Source organism: Orycteropus afer, unplaced genomic scaffold (assembly GCF_000298275.1).
Source record: "Orycteropus afer afer isolate SDZICR_OR568_19922 unplaced genomic scaffold, OryAfe1.0 scaffold00137, whole genome shotgun sequence".
In the NCBI taxonomy this organism is placed as follows: domain Eukaryota; kingdom Metazoa; phylum Chordata; class Mammalia; order Tubulidentata; family Orycteropodidae; genus Orycteropus; species Orycteropus afer.
In genome coordinates this window covers 2087999-2101688 of record NW_006921724.1, presented here as the reverse complement: position 1 = coordinate 2101688, position 13690 = coordinate 2087999, and the positions used below count along the sequence as shown (strand labels likewise).

General features: G+C 36.9%; 1 protein-coding gene across 1 annotated transcript in view; it reads left to right on the top strand.

Moving 5' to 3' along the window:
- Positions 1–13485, top strand: part of KCNJ6 (potassium inwardly rectifying channel subfamily J member 6) — a 154012-nt gene extending 140527 nt beyond the window's left edge. Inside the window, exon 3 of the mRNA XM_007945539.2 lies at positions 13160–13485. Coding sequence (XP_007943730.2) covers positions 13160–13485 — 326 coding nt within the window. The remainder of the gene's footprint in view (positions 1–13159) is intronic.
- Positions 13486–13690: the final 205 nt, after the last annotated feature.

Here is a 13690-nt window from a genome sequence, read left to right as displayed (position 1 = left end):
ATATGTCATTGCCAAATATTTTTTCCCAATCTATAGGTTCTCTTTTGACTCTTTTGGAGAAGTATTTTAAAGCACATAAAATTTTAATTTTTAGAAGGTCCCATTCATCTAGTTTATCTTCTGCTGTTTGTGCATTTTGGGTTATGCTTGACAGTCTATTTATGCCATAAATTAGGGCCCCTAAATTAGCCCCCTTTTTTTTCCTTCAGGAACATTATTGTTTTAGATTTTATGTGTAAGTTTTTGATCCATCTGGAGTTAGTTTTTGTGTATAGTGTGAGGTACGGATCTTGTTTCATTTTTCTGCAAATAGATATCCAGTTTTGCCAGCACAATTTGTTAGAGACCATTTCTTCCCCATTTAATGGATTTCAGCCCTTTATAAAAAATCATGACCATAGGTCAATGGATCTATTTCTGGGTTTTCAATTTGATTCCACTGGTCTGTGTGTCTGTCATTGTACCATTGTAGGCTGTTTTGACTACTATGGCTGCATAGTTGGTTTTGAGGCCCAGGAGTGTGAGATCTCATACTTTGTTCTTCTTCTTCAATAGTACTTTGCTTATTTGAGATTTCTTTCCTTTCCATATAAAGTTAGTGACTGATTTTTCCATATCCTTAAAGTATGTTGATGGGATCTGGATTGGGATTGCACTGAATATATAGATTGCTTTGGGTAGAATTGACATTCTCACAATGTTCAATCTTCCTATCCATGAGCATGGTATGTTCTTCCATTTATGTAGATCTCTTATGGTTTCTTGATGTAGTATTTCCTACTTTTCTTTGTACAAGTCTTTTGTGTTGCTGGTGAAATTCATTCCCAAATATTTTATTTTTTTGGTAGCTATTGTAAATGGTATTGATTTCCTTATTTCCTTTTCGGCAATCTCTTTGCTTGTGAAGAGGAATCCAACTGATGTTTGTATGTTTATCTTGTATCCTGCCACTATACTAAATGTCTCAATTAGTTCCAGTAGTTTTTTTGCTGAGGCTCTTGGATTTTCTATGTATAGGATCATATCATCAGCAAATAAGGATATTTTGCTTCTTCCTTGCCAATTTGGATGCCTTTGATTTCCCTTTCTTGCCTTATTGCCCTGGCTAGGACTTCCAATACAATGTTGAATAAAAGTGGTGATAGAGGACATCCTTATCTAGTTCTTGTTCACAGAGGAGTGATTTCAGTCTCTCTCCATTAAAAATAATGTTGGCTCTTGGTTTTGAATATATGCCCTTTATTATGTTGAGGAGTTCCTATTTTGCTGATAGTTTTTATCAAGAATGGGTGTTGGGTTTTATCAAATGTCTTTTCTGCATCAATTGATAGGGTCATGTGGTTCTTTTCCTTTGTTTTATTTATGTGTTAGATGATGTTGATTGCTTTTCTAATGTTGAACCATCCTTGCATACCTGGTAAGAATCTCAGTTGGTCACAATGTATTAGTTTTTTGATATATTGTTGGAGTCTATTGGCTAGTATTTTGTTGATGATTTTTGCATCTATATTCATGAAGGATATTGGTTGGTAGTTTTCCTTTTTAGTGACATCTTTCCCTGGTTTTAATATCAAGGTTGTGCTTTCTTCATAAAATGAGTTTGGGAGGATTCAATACTTTTCTATGTTCTGGAACAATTTGAGTAGTATTGGGATCAGTTCTCTGAACATTCAGTAGAATTTTCCAGTGAAACTGTCTGGGTCAGGTTTTTTTGTTGTTGATGGTGGTGGGGATGTTTTTATGACCTGTTCAATTTCTTCTTTTGTTATGAGTCTGTTCAAATTTTCATCCTCAGTCTGTGTTCGTTTAGTAGGTAGAATGTTTCTAAAAATCTGTCCATTTCTTCTAGATTTTCGAATTTGTTGGAATATAGTTCTTTAAAAAAAAAAAAAAAAACTCACTGCCATCAAGTTGGATTTGACTCATAGCAAGCTCTCCTTGGGTTTCTGAGGCAGTATCACTATGGAAGTAGATTGCTCAATCATCCTTCTGAGGAATGGCTTGTGGGTTTGAATTGCCAGGCTTCTGGTTAGTAGTCATGTGCCTTAGGCGCTATGCTACCAGAGCTTCCTAGTTCTTCATAATATCTTGATATTATCCTTTTAATTTATTTTGGTTTTGTGGTGATGTCACCCAATTTGTTGTTTATTCATGTTATTTATATTCCCTCCTTCTTTTCCTTTGTTAAATTTGCCAGTGGTCTGTCAATTTTATTCATCTTTTCAAAAACCAACTTCCATTCCTGTTGATTTTTTCTACTTTCTATTTTCTGTTTCATTTCTTTCTGCTCGAATCTTTATAATCTTTTTGCCTTTGGTGACTGTGGGCTTTTTTTGCTGCTTTTTTTCTAATTGTTGGAGATGTTGGGTTAATGTGTTGATTTTGGTTTTTTTCTCTTTTCTTTGTTGTATATTTATTGCTATAAAGGAGCTCTGGTGGCGTAGTGCCTAAGGCACTTGACTGCTAACCAGAAGGTTGGCGGTTCAAACCCACCAGCCACTCCATGGAAGGAAGACTGGGCAATCTACTTCCATAAAGATTTACCACCTCAGAAACCCAAAGGGGGTCCCTATGAGTTGGAATCTACTTGAAGGAAGAGAGTTTGGTTTGGTTCTTATTGCTATAAATTGGCCTCTGATCACTGCTTTTGCTGTGTCCTAAAGATTTTGGTATGTTGTGTTTTGATTCTCTTTTGATTCCGGGAATTTTTTATTTTTTCTATTACCCAGTTATTCTCAAGGAGGGTGTTATTCAGTTTCCATGTGTTTGCTCTTTTTCCATTAATCTTCCTACTATTGATTTCTAATATTATAGCATTGTGATCTGAGAAGATGCTTTGCAATATTTCAATGTTTTTAAATTTATTAAGGCTTGCTTTGTGGCCTAATACATGGTCTATCCTGGAGAATGTTCCATGTGCACTGGAAAAGAATGTATATTGTACTGTTGTTGGGTGAAGAGCTCTGTACATGCCTATAAGGTTAAGTTGGTGGATTGTATTGTTTAGTTCTTCTGTGTCTTTGTTGAATTTCTTTCCAATTGTTCTATCTTTCATTGAAAGCAGTGTGTTAAAGTCTCCTACTATGACTGTTGAGTTGTCTATTTGTCTTTTCAATTCTGTTAAAGTCTGATTTACGTGTTTTGGGGCTCTTTCATTAGATGCATAGATATTTATTATTGCTATATCCCCTTGTTCAATCAATCCTTTAATCCTTATATAATGTCCTTCTTTGTCTCGTATGGTGGTTTTTGTCTTAAAGTCAATTTTACCAGAAATTAATATTGCCACTCCTGCTCTTTTGTGTTTGCCATTTGCTTGATATATCTTTGTCCAACCTTTGATTTTTAGTCTATTTTTATCTTTGTCTCTAAGGTGTGTCTCTTGTAGACAGCATATTGATTGATTATGTTTTCTTATCCAGTCTGCAACTTTCTGTCTCTTGAGTGGTGCATTTAATCCATTTATATTCAGTGTAATTATCAACAAGTATGCATTTATTGCTGTCATTTTGTTATGTGTTTCTTTGTGATGTTGCTGATTTCTTTGTTTCATATAATTTTGTGTGCTGAGCTCATTTTGTTTATGAATTATGTTATCACTTCCTTTATTGCTATTGTCTTTGTATTTGCTAAATATTTGTGCTTGTCCTCTTTTTTATTGTGATGTGAAGGTTTATCATTTTTCTTTGAGGTTACTCAGTGATTTATAATTTTCTTCCCAAGTTTATTTAGAACAGTCTGTTCTATCTTGCAGTTGTCTTGACTTCCTCAGCATTTAGAAGTTCTGTTAGCTACACTATTTTTTCCCTCTTTTTGGTCTGAAGTTGACCTCACTTACCAATTGATGTCTCTGGTTCCCTGTTTACAATCTTCTAAGCTTATTTACATTGGATTCTTCCATAATTGGGTTTTGGGTTATGTCATCATGTGTGTTAATGGTCAGCTGTTATTTGCTATTGTTGGTTGTCTGTCCAAAGGACTCCCTTTAGCATCTCTTGTAAAGTTGGTCTGGTTTTACCAACTTCCCTTAATTTTTGTTTATCCGGAAATGTCCTAATTTCATCTTCATATTTGAGGGACAGTTTTGGTGGGCATATAATTCTTTTTTGGAAATTTTTTTCTTTAAGGGTTTTATATATACTTCTGGTGGTGTTGTGCCTAAGGCATTTGACTGCTAATCAGAAGGTTGGTGGTTCAAACCCACCAGCCACTCCATGGAAGGAAGACTGGGAAATCTACTTCCATAAACATTTACCACCTCAGAAACCCAACAGGGGTCACTATGAGCCAGAATTGATGGCAGTGAGTTTGGGTTTACTTTTTTTTTTTTTTTTTTTTTTCCAGTTTTCCCATTGTCTTTTTGCCTGCATGGTTTCTGGCAAGAAATCAGAGCTTAGTCTTATTGGTTCCTCTTTGTAGGTAACTGTTCGTTTTTCCCATGCTGCTTTCAGGATTCTTTCTTTGTCTTTGATTTTGGTGAGTGTGATGATGATATGTCTTGATGATTTTCTTTTGGGGTCTATCCTGTTTGGGGTTTTTTGGACTTCTTGAATGGATGTATTCTCATCTTTCATCATACCAGGGTAATTCTCTTCCAACAATTCTTTGACAATTCTCTCTGTGGTTTTATTTGTTTCTTCCTGTTCTGGAATTCTGGTTACATGTAGGTTATTCCTTTTGATGGTATCCCACATGAACCTTAGGCTTTCTTCATTTTGTTTTGATTTTTTTTTTATTGATCCCTTTCCAAAGAAGTATTGAGGTATTTGTCTTCAATCTCACTAATTCTGTCTTCCATTGATTCAATTCTACTCCTTTGCCTGTTCAATGTGTTTTCTATTTCTGAAAATTTAGTATTAATCTTCTGGATTTCTATCTGTAGATTTTGTATCATTTCTAATTTTTCATTTATTTTGTCATTTTGTTCTTGTATTGTCTCCCAAAATTGTTCTAGGGTTATCTCTGTGTGTTCCTCAATTTTGTAAGTGTTTTCCTTGAATTGTCTCTCAATCTGTTGAAGGTATCTAAATATAGTTCTTTTGAATTCCTTATCAAGGAGTTCCAATGCTGCTTCTTCCTCTGGGATGTGTTCTGGGTCTGTATCTTGGTCCCTTGTTTCTACTGCTTTATTTCACTTCTTTGTGTGGACTGTAATGGTCTGTTGCCTCTGAGACACTGTGGCTTTTTGCATTTATATTTAATTGGTGATAGTATGTTGGGGTGATTCACCCAAGATTTTCATTTTCTTTGTTTTGTTTGTATATATGTGAGTGAGCAGTGTACAGTGCTCCTCTACTCACTAGTTGGCAGCACTTATGCACTCACCACCTGTCTCCTTTCCAGTGATCAGCCTCCTGTATGTTCATGCTGTCCTTGACAAGGGAAGCCTATTCTTAGGTCCTGGAATCTGAATGAGAATGCTGTCACTTAAATATCTGGAATGGCCACCACCTGTAAACATTCAAAATGTCTGTGCCCTCCAGACAGCTGAAAGTCCACAACTCAGTTTGTCTCCTTCTTTGTGGTTTCCCTTTTTAGTCATCAGCCACCAGCGCAGACATCCATGTAGCCCTTGGTGAGCAGGGCCAATTTTTGATTAATTCTCACATCCTAACACCACTTGGACATATTCAAACTGTTCATGCCATCAGGATAGTTCACAGTCCACAGCTCCATTTGTCTCCTTATTCACTGTTCTCATGCAGGTTCTATTTGTTGTTGTTGTTGTTATTTGCCGTCAAGTTGGCCCTGACTCATAGCGACCAATTTAATCCACTTCTGTACTCTTCTTTTCAGAGCTCCAGTTTCCAGAATTATCTTCTCTATCTGTTGTCAATTTGTTTCTCTTTTCTGTGTTGAAGAGGGTCTATGTAGCTTCTCTGCCTGTTCTGTCATCTTACTGGCAGTGGGGGTTTGGGTTTTTATTAGACTTCCAAGTAGAAACACTGCATAGGCAAGTAAGTACATGAATTCAGAATTCAGAGGTGATGACAGGCTAGAGGCATTATGGAAGCCACTAAACTGGATGAGATCATCAGAGGAGTGGGTTTAGGTAGGGAAAGGATTAGAACTATGTCCTGGGACCATTACAATAGGTAATGGACTTGAAGATGAACCATCAAAGAAAACTGAGAAGGAATGGTCTGAGAGATATGAGGACAAATACAAGAGGATAGTATCTGGAAGCCAGGAAAGAGACTCAAAGGGTTTACAGTGTCCAACTTTATCTGATAGGTCTTGTGAGTCAAGGTCTCAATAGAAAAAGAATCACTAATTTACAGCAGAGAGGATACTACCCAGGTAATGAGTTACTCACTGCCATTGAGTCAGATCCGACTCATATTGACCCCTCCTTGGGTTTCTGGGGCAGTATCACTATGGAAGTAGATTGCCCAACCTTCCTTCTCAGGAGTGGCTGGTGCGTTTGAACCACCAGCCTTCTTGTTAGCAGTCAGATGCCTTAGGTACTACTCCACCAGAGCTCCCAGGTAATGAGTTACATGACTTTTTTATATTTGTCCAAAGTTTTCTAAGTTTACTTTTCTTTCATATCCTTTTTGAATTTGGGGGTAATTTTTCTTTTCCAATTTTCAGCCACACTGTTACATAAATATTCATTTATCTTTTATATTAGAAATATTAAGATGCATATTTAATATATAAAAATCTAAAATAAAGAGTGTCTCTCTCTTCTTTCATAATTAGCGAAGGACCTAAGAAAACTTTAACTCTGATTACTCCACTCCTAACAAATGTGCTATTTTGTCATATTACAATTCTTACTTTTTAAATCCTGTAAGACATTGTTGTTTTATTCAGGCAATATTGATTTACCAAATGTACCATGTTCTTTTTTCATCATTCATTCCTTCTTGCATTTCAGAGCTTTTTACTCCCATATTCATAAGTGATACTTGTCTGTAGTTTTGTATAATGTATTTGTCTGCTTTTGTTATCAGGATAATACTGGCTTCATAAATTGAGTTGGACAATATTCCCATCTTTTCTGTTTTTTGGAACAGTTTGTGAAGGATTGATTTTAGCTATTTTTTAAATGTTTGATAGAATTCACCATTGAAGTCATTTGGGTCTGGGCTTCTCTTTGTGGGTATTAGTTTTGTTTTTTGTTTTTTGTTTTTTGTTTTTTTTTTGATTACTAATTCATTTTCTTTATTTGTTTTAGGTATATTCAGATGTTCTACTTCTTCCTGAGTCAGTTTCCATTTCCTGAGCCTTTGTAGGAATCTGTATAGTTAATGGTTATTAAATTGGTAACAAACAATTGTTCTTAGTGTTTCATTACAATCTTCTTTATTTCTATAAGGTCATTAGTAATGTCCTGTCTTTCATTCCTGATTTTAAAATATGAGTCTTTGTTTTTCTTGGTCAGTCTGCCTATGGGGTTGTCAATTTTGGTCATCTTTCCAAGAACCAAATTTTTATTTCCTTTATTATTTTTCTAACCTCTATTTAATTGATTTCCACCTTAATTTTTATTACTTCCTTCCTTTGCTTGCTTTGGGCTTAACTTGTTCTTCTTTTTCTAATTTCTTAAGTTGAAAATGTAAGTAATTGATTTGACATCTTTCTTCTTTTTTAACATAGCTATTTACAGCTACGGGAGCTCTGGTAGCATAGTGCCTAAGGCATTTGACTGCTAACCAGAAGGCTGGTGGTTCAAACCCACCAGCCACTCCTTGGAAGGAAGATGGGGCAATCTACTTCCATAGTGGTATTGGTTTGGAAACCCAAGGAGGGGTCACTACGAGTCAGGTCTGACTCGAAGGCACATAACATCAACAACAACATTTACAGCTGTAAATTGACTTTTAAATGCTGCTTTAGCACCATCCCATAAGTTTTGTTATATTGTATTTTTACTTTCTCTCATCTCAAAGTATTTTCTAATTTCTTTTGTGATTTCTTCTTTGACCTGGTGACTCTGGTGTGTACTGTTCACTTGCCAAATTTCCTTCTTTTTTGATTTCTAATTTTATACTATTGTGGTCAGAAAACATACTTTGTATAATTTCAATGTTTTAAATTTATAGAGATTCATTTTGTGGCCTAACAGAAGGCCTATGCTGGAGAATTTTCCATGTGTCCTTGAGAAGAAGATATACTCTGTTTTTGTTGGGTGGAGTGTCTGCTAGGGTTAGTTGATTTATAGCATTGTTCAGGTTTTTTGTTTCCTTATGCATCTTCTGTCTGCTTCTATCTGTTATGAAAAGTGAAATATTGTACTCTTCAACTGATATTATTAAATTTTATATGTTTCCCTCCAATTTTGTCAAGAGCTCCGGTGGCATAGTGCCTAAGGCATTTGACTGCTAACCAGAAGGCTGGCAGTTCAATTCCACCAGACACTCCTCAGAAGGAAGATTGGGCAATCTACTTCCATAAAAATACCACCTCAGAAACCCAAGGAGGGGTGGCTACGAGTTGAATCAACTTGACAGCAGTTAGTTTGGTTTGGGTCGCCCCCCCCCCCCGAGTTTTGTCAGCTTTTGCTTCGGCTGTTTGGGGGCTCTTTTATTAGGATCAAATATGTTTATAATTGCTGTATTTTCTTGATGAACTTACTCTTTTATTATTATATAATGTCCTTCTTTGTCTCTAGTAATACTTTTTGTCTTAAAGTCTGTTTTGTCTGTTATTAGTATGGATACTCCAGTTCTTTTTTTGATTATTGTTTGCATGGTATAGCTTTTTTTCATTCTTTATTCTCAAGTTATTTGTGCCTGTGAATATACACCTATTCATCATTTATCAACTATTTTGCTATCTGACATTTCACATTTACTACAATAGGAAAAAATCTACTGTCCAGCTGTTTTGTGCATTAATGACCTGCATCTGGCAGTATGAATGTAAAGGTGCAAGGCTAGATCAATACTGGCTATGATAGTTAAGGTTATGTGTCAGTGTGGTTGGGCGATGATTCTCAGTGGTTTGGCAGTTAGGTAATGATATAGTTATCTTCCATTTTGTGAACTGAACTGGTCCTTTATTTTTGCATAATGCCAATTTTCACATAATGACCTAGTCTTTGGAAACTAACCATGTTGATAATGAGTGGGTGCAGTCTCCTGTAGACTGCAGAGAGTTGGTTCATATTTTTTAATCCATCTCTGCCTTTTGATTGGAATGTTTAAATCATTTACATTTGGTATCATTACTGACATCTGCTATTTTAATATTTATTTTTTATATGTCATGTCTTTTTTTGTTTCTCTGTTCCTCCGTTACTAACTTGTTTTGTGTTAAATGGATATTTTTCAGTGTACCATTTAATATACTTGTCTTTTTTTTTTTACTGTATTTTTTAATTTATTTCCTTAGTGGTTGCACTAAGGGTTACAATTAACAGTTTAATTTCTAACAATCTAGTTTGCATTAATATCAAGTTGATTTCAATAGGATACAAAAATTTGACTTCCATGTAATTCCATATTCCATTCCCTACTCCTCTTTTGTATTGTTATTGTCATACAAACTACATCTTCACATATTGTGTGTCCATCAACACAGATTTATTATCATTGCTTCATGCAATTTTTTTAATGCATTTTATTGAATACAGTTTATGTATAATGAAATACACAAAACTAAAGTGACATGGGTCAATGCTCTTTTTTTTTTGGGGGGGGGTCAGTGTTTCCTCCCCTCCCCTCCCACATCTGGCAACCAACAAAGAAAGTTTCCCTCCATATATAAACCTTTCCTTGACCCTCCACAACAACGAACTAATACTGTATTTGTCCTTCTGTAATTGACTTATTTTGCTCAGCATAACGTCCTCCAAGTTCATCCATATTATGCAGCATTTTCATGCAATTTTCTTTTAAATAAAATGGGGAAAAGCAGTTACAAACAAAAAATGCATTTATAGTATTCTTTATGTTTGTGCAATTATCTTTATCTTTGTTGTTGTTTTGTTGTTGTTAGTTGCTGTTGAGTTGATTCTAACTATTGGCAACCACATATACGCAGAGTAGAGATGCTCCATAGAGTTTTCAAGGCTGTGACCTTTTGGAAGCAGATTGCTAGGCCTGTGTTCCAAAGGCACCTTGGGGTGCATTTGAACCATGAACCTTTTGGTTAGTAGCTTAGTGATAAGCTAATGATTGGATAAAGATAACCTTAAATGCCTGAGACCAATAAGCCTCCTAGTCTTTCATGAAGGGCTTTGTGTGAATGTTGGGGCATGCCTTCAATGTTCAGCCAGACAGTTTACAACTTTACTTTAGCTTTCCTTCCTTGAGGTGCAAAACCTCAAGGTCAGCTAGAGATGAGCAATTCAGGCCTTCTCAGGTCTTTCTTGAGCATGTACACAGGTCTTGGCATATGCATAAGCCCTATACATACAAAAGGAGCCCTAGTGGCACAGTGGCTAAAGCTCTTGGCTGATGATCTAAAGGTCAACAGTTTGAACCCACCTGCTGTTCCATGGGAGAAAAATGTAGCAGTCTGCTTCTGTAAAGATTACAGCTTTGAGAATTCTATGGGGCAGTTCTACTCTGTCCTATAGGGTCATTATGTGTCAGAATCAACTCAATGGCAAGGAGTTTGGTTTTTGATATACACACCCATGGCCTTCTAAATGCTCAGGAATACAGAACTTTTCAAAGCCCCCTATAGGTATGTCATTCTTCAGTTCTTCCTTTCAAGATTTTTGGGAAGCTTATTGTTTTCCCCAACTGTTGCTACTGCCTCAGGCTGCTTTGATGTTAAACATTGTCACTGGTTGTTTGCAATAAACAGCCCCAGGTAAAAGAGTTTTTGCATTGGGCAAATTCGGAGTCAAGTCAAACAAAGTTAAGCCTTGAAAGTATGGTTTTCCAGGGAACTACTTGCTAAACAGGCCAAATAATGACAATTCTCTGAGAATGGGGCTTTGAAAGTGCTCCAATCTTTTCTGACCCATCAGCATCCAGTGGCTGCTAGGCAGATGGTTTTTACCATGATTGCAGGCTATTAATTTTCAAAGTTACCATGGAACTAGAGAGGGGGAAGTTAAAACATCACAAAACTCACATTTCTTACCAAGATTCAGCCATTTTTCTTGAGTTAATGTTCCTTTAGTTAACTTTTAGAGTTCTGAAAAAAATTGATCTTTTGGAATTTTTGCCAGTTTCCTCATTGCTTTTATTTTCTGAGGTTCTTATTTCATCATCCCTGATGGTATCTCCTTGGCATGGACTGTGTAATTTGTTCACATCTGTATATCAGGTTTCTAATTCTCTCTTCAGCCAATTCCAATCTGGTGTTAAATCTCCATTTAGAGTTCATCTCTTTATTTTTCTAGCTCTATTTGATTATTTTTATAGCCAGAAATGAAAGTCTAGGTGGGTTTTTTTGCCTGTCTGTATTTTTCAATCACGTTACAATAAACGTATATTTCCTTTGTAGGAGAAAAAAAAATTGCTTGATCCCTTTTCCGATTGGCTTCCTGCTATGCCTCATTCTGAGCCCATAAATCCCTGTCATCACTTATCTTCTCCCTGCCACTCCTAAACATAGATAGTCAATGATTCAGAAGAGAAACTTTGTTGGAGAAATAAAAACAAGGAAATGTTGATCTTTTCAATACCTAGAAGCCCTACAATACTTGTTCAGAAGTATATGGTGGGGATTTTGTTGACTGGCAGGTAAACATTGAAGAAGGGTAGCATTCACATTTTTAGATTAAGAGGAAGAGCACAGACCTGGAGTGGAGTTGGTCCTGGCTCAGACGCCAATAGCTCCAGGTGGGTCAATCATTTAAATCACCCACACCCCAGTTTTTTCTTCTGTCCACAAGGAGAAATTTCAATGCTGTGGAACATTTAGTAGCTCTGAACCCTTCTATGTAAACACCTACATCCTCTTCTACCCACCTCACCTGCAATCAACACAAAGCAGCTGCCTAATATATCTTATTGGCTGTCCTAAGGGATGACATACTGACTGATGGACTGACTGCTCTCCTGAATGAATGAACAGAGAATCACATGATGATTTTCAGGGACTCTATGCACTTTTGCCTTTGTGGGCAACTTCTTCCATTAAAAAAAATTTAAAGTTATGTTTTTACAGCTGTGGTGGTATAAAAATGAATATATAAACATTTTCTTCTATCTAAACATTCAGTTTTTATTCTGATTTTAAAAAATAAGTTAAAATATTTTTATGAGCCACTAGAAATATCATGGATCTTAAGCACTAAGCCTCCTTACCCAATGGAAAAGTCATCTCTGCATGAATGAATGAGTAAATACTTCCATTTCCTGAGGAGTTTCCTAAGAGAACCCTCTGACCTCAGAGTAAATGTACAGATGTCATATCCTGTATTTTATACCAAGCCTGTACCCTAATTTTCATTTCCATGGAGATGATTGGTGTTTCTCTCTCTGCCATTTCTCATTTAAAAGAAAGCTACTCTTAACTCCAGGGTTGCCAGTAGCTCATATGGCACTTTTAGACAAATTAGAAAAAGGCTTTCCATTTTGAAGAAGGGGAGGGGAAAACCTTTTATTTTATTGCTATTATTATTATTATGTTATTGCACAATCTGAATAACTATCCCTTCCAGGCCTTGGAATTGTGGGAACTCTGGTGAGTAGCCCTCCCAACATCATTTGAAGATTGACTGCAGATATGGCCTGCATGTCATAGTGGGTGGGAGGGATAACACTAATGCGTGGCCTCCAGTTTAAATATATCCTAAGTGAAGTTCCATAAGCAAAATGTTATTCAAAGTCTGTGGTGAACACTGAAGTCCAATTAGATTTCAGCCAAGCTACTTGGCCTGTTAAAGTGGTGGAAGGCTAAAGTCATCTTGTCGGGATTCTCCCAGAGCAAAAGGTAGACAAGCCACACAGATTTCCTTGTGTGTGTGCCTGGCCTTGTGTGCAAGTGTGGGTTGATATAAACCAGTACTCTTGTCACTGTTTCCAGTACTCCATTAGGAGACCTGTAATCTCCATGTCCATCCACATGCTCTTGTGCACGTCAGCCTATGTCTACAATGTGAATGACACCACCTTAGAGGTCGCCCTCTTATTCAGGTCACACTGTGAACAGCTGCACGTGGCAGCCTTGCCTAGCTTGCTAAGTTTCCTTGGCCATGGAAAGCCCACACTCACACATACTAAAGCATCCCTTCTCCTCTCTGCAGGGATGACATGCCAAGCCCGCAGCTCCTACATCACCAGTGAGATCCTGTGGGGTTACCGCTTCACACCTGTTCTGACCCTAGAGGATGGGTTCTATGAAGTTGACTACAACAGCTTCCATGAAACCTACGAGACCAGCACCCCATCCCTCAGTGCCAAAGAGCTGGCTGAACTGGCCAGCAGGGCAGAGCTGCCCCTGAGTTGGTCTGTATCCAGCAAACTCAACCAACATGCAGAACTGGAGACTGAAGAGGAAGAAAAGAACCCTGAAGAGCAAACGGAAAGGAATGGTGATGTGGCAAACCTAGAGAGTGAATCCAAAGTTTAGTCCCCTAACTGGGCAATCCCTTCTCTTCTCCCTTACACAACCTTTCTTTGTCTCTCATTCTCTTTCTTTCTGTCTCTCTCACTTTGTTCTTTATTTATATTTCATTTTGGCATTACCAGAAAACAAATCTTCAAGGTGTAAAATATCTACCTGCCCTCTCTCAATTATTCAGATTGACAAAGGTAGACATGGATTTGGTTAAGGT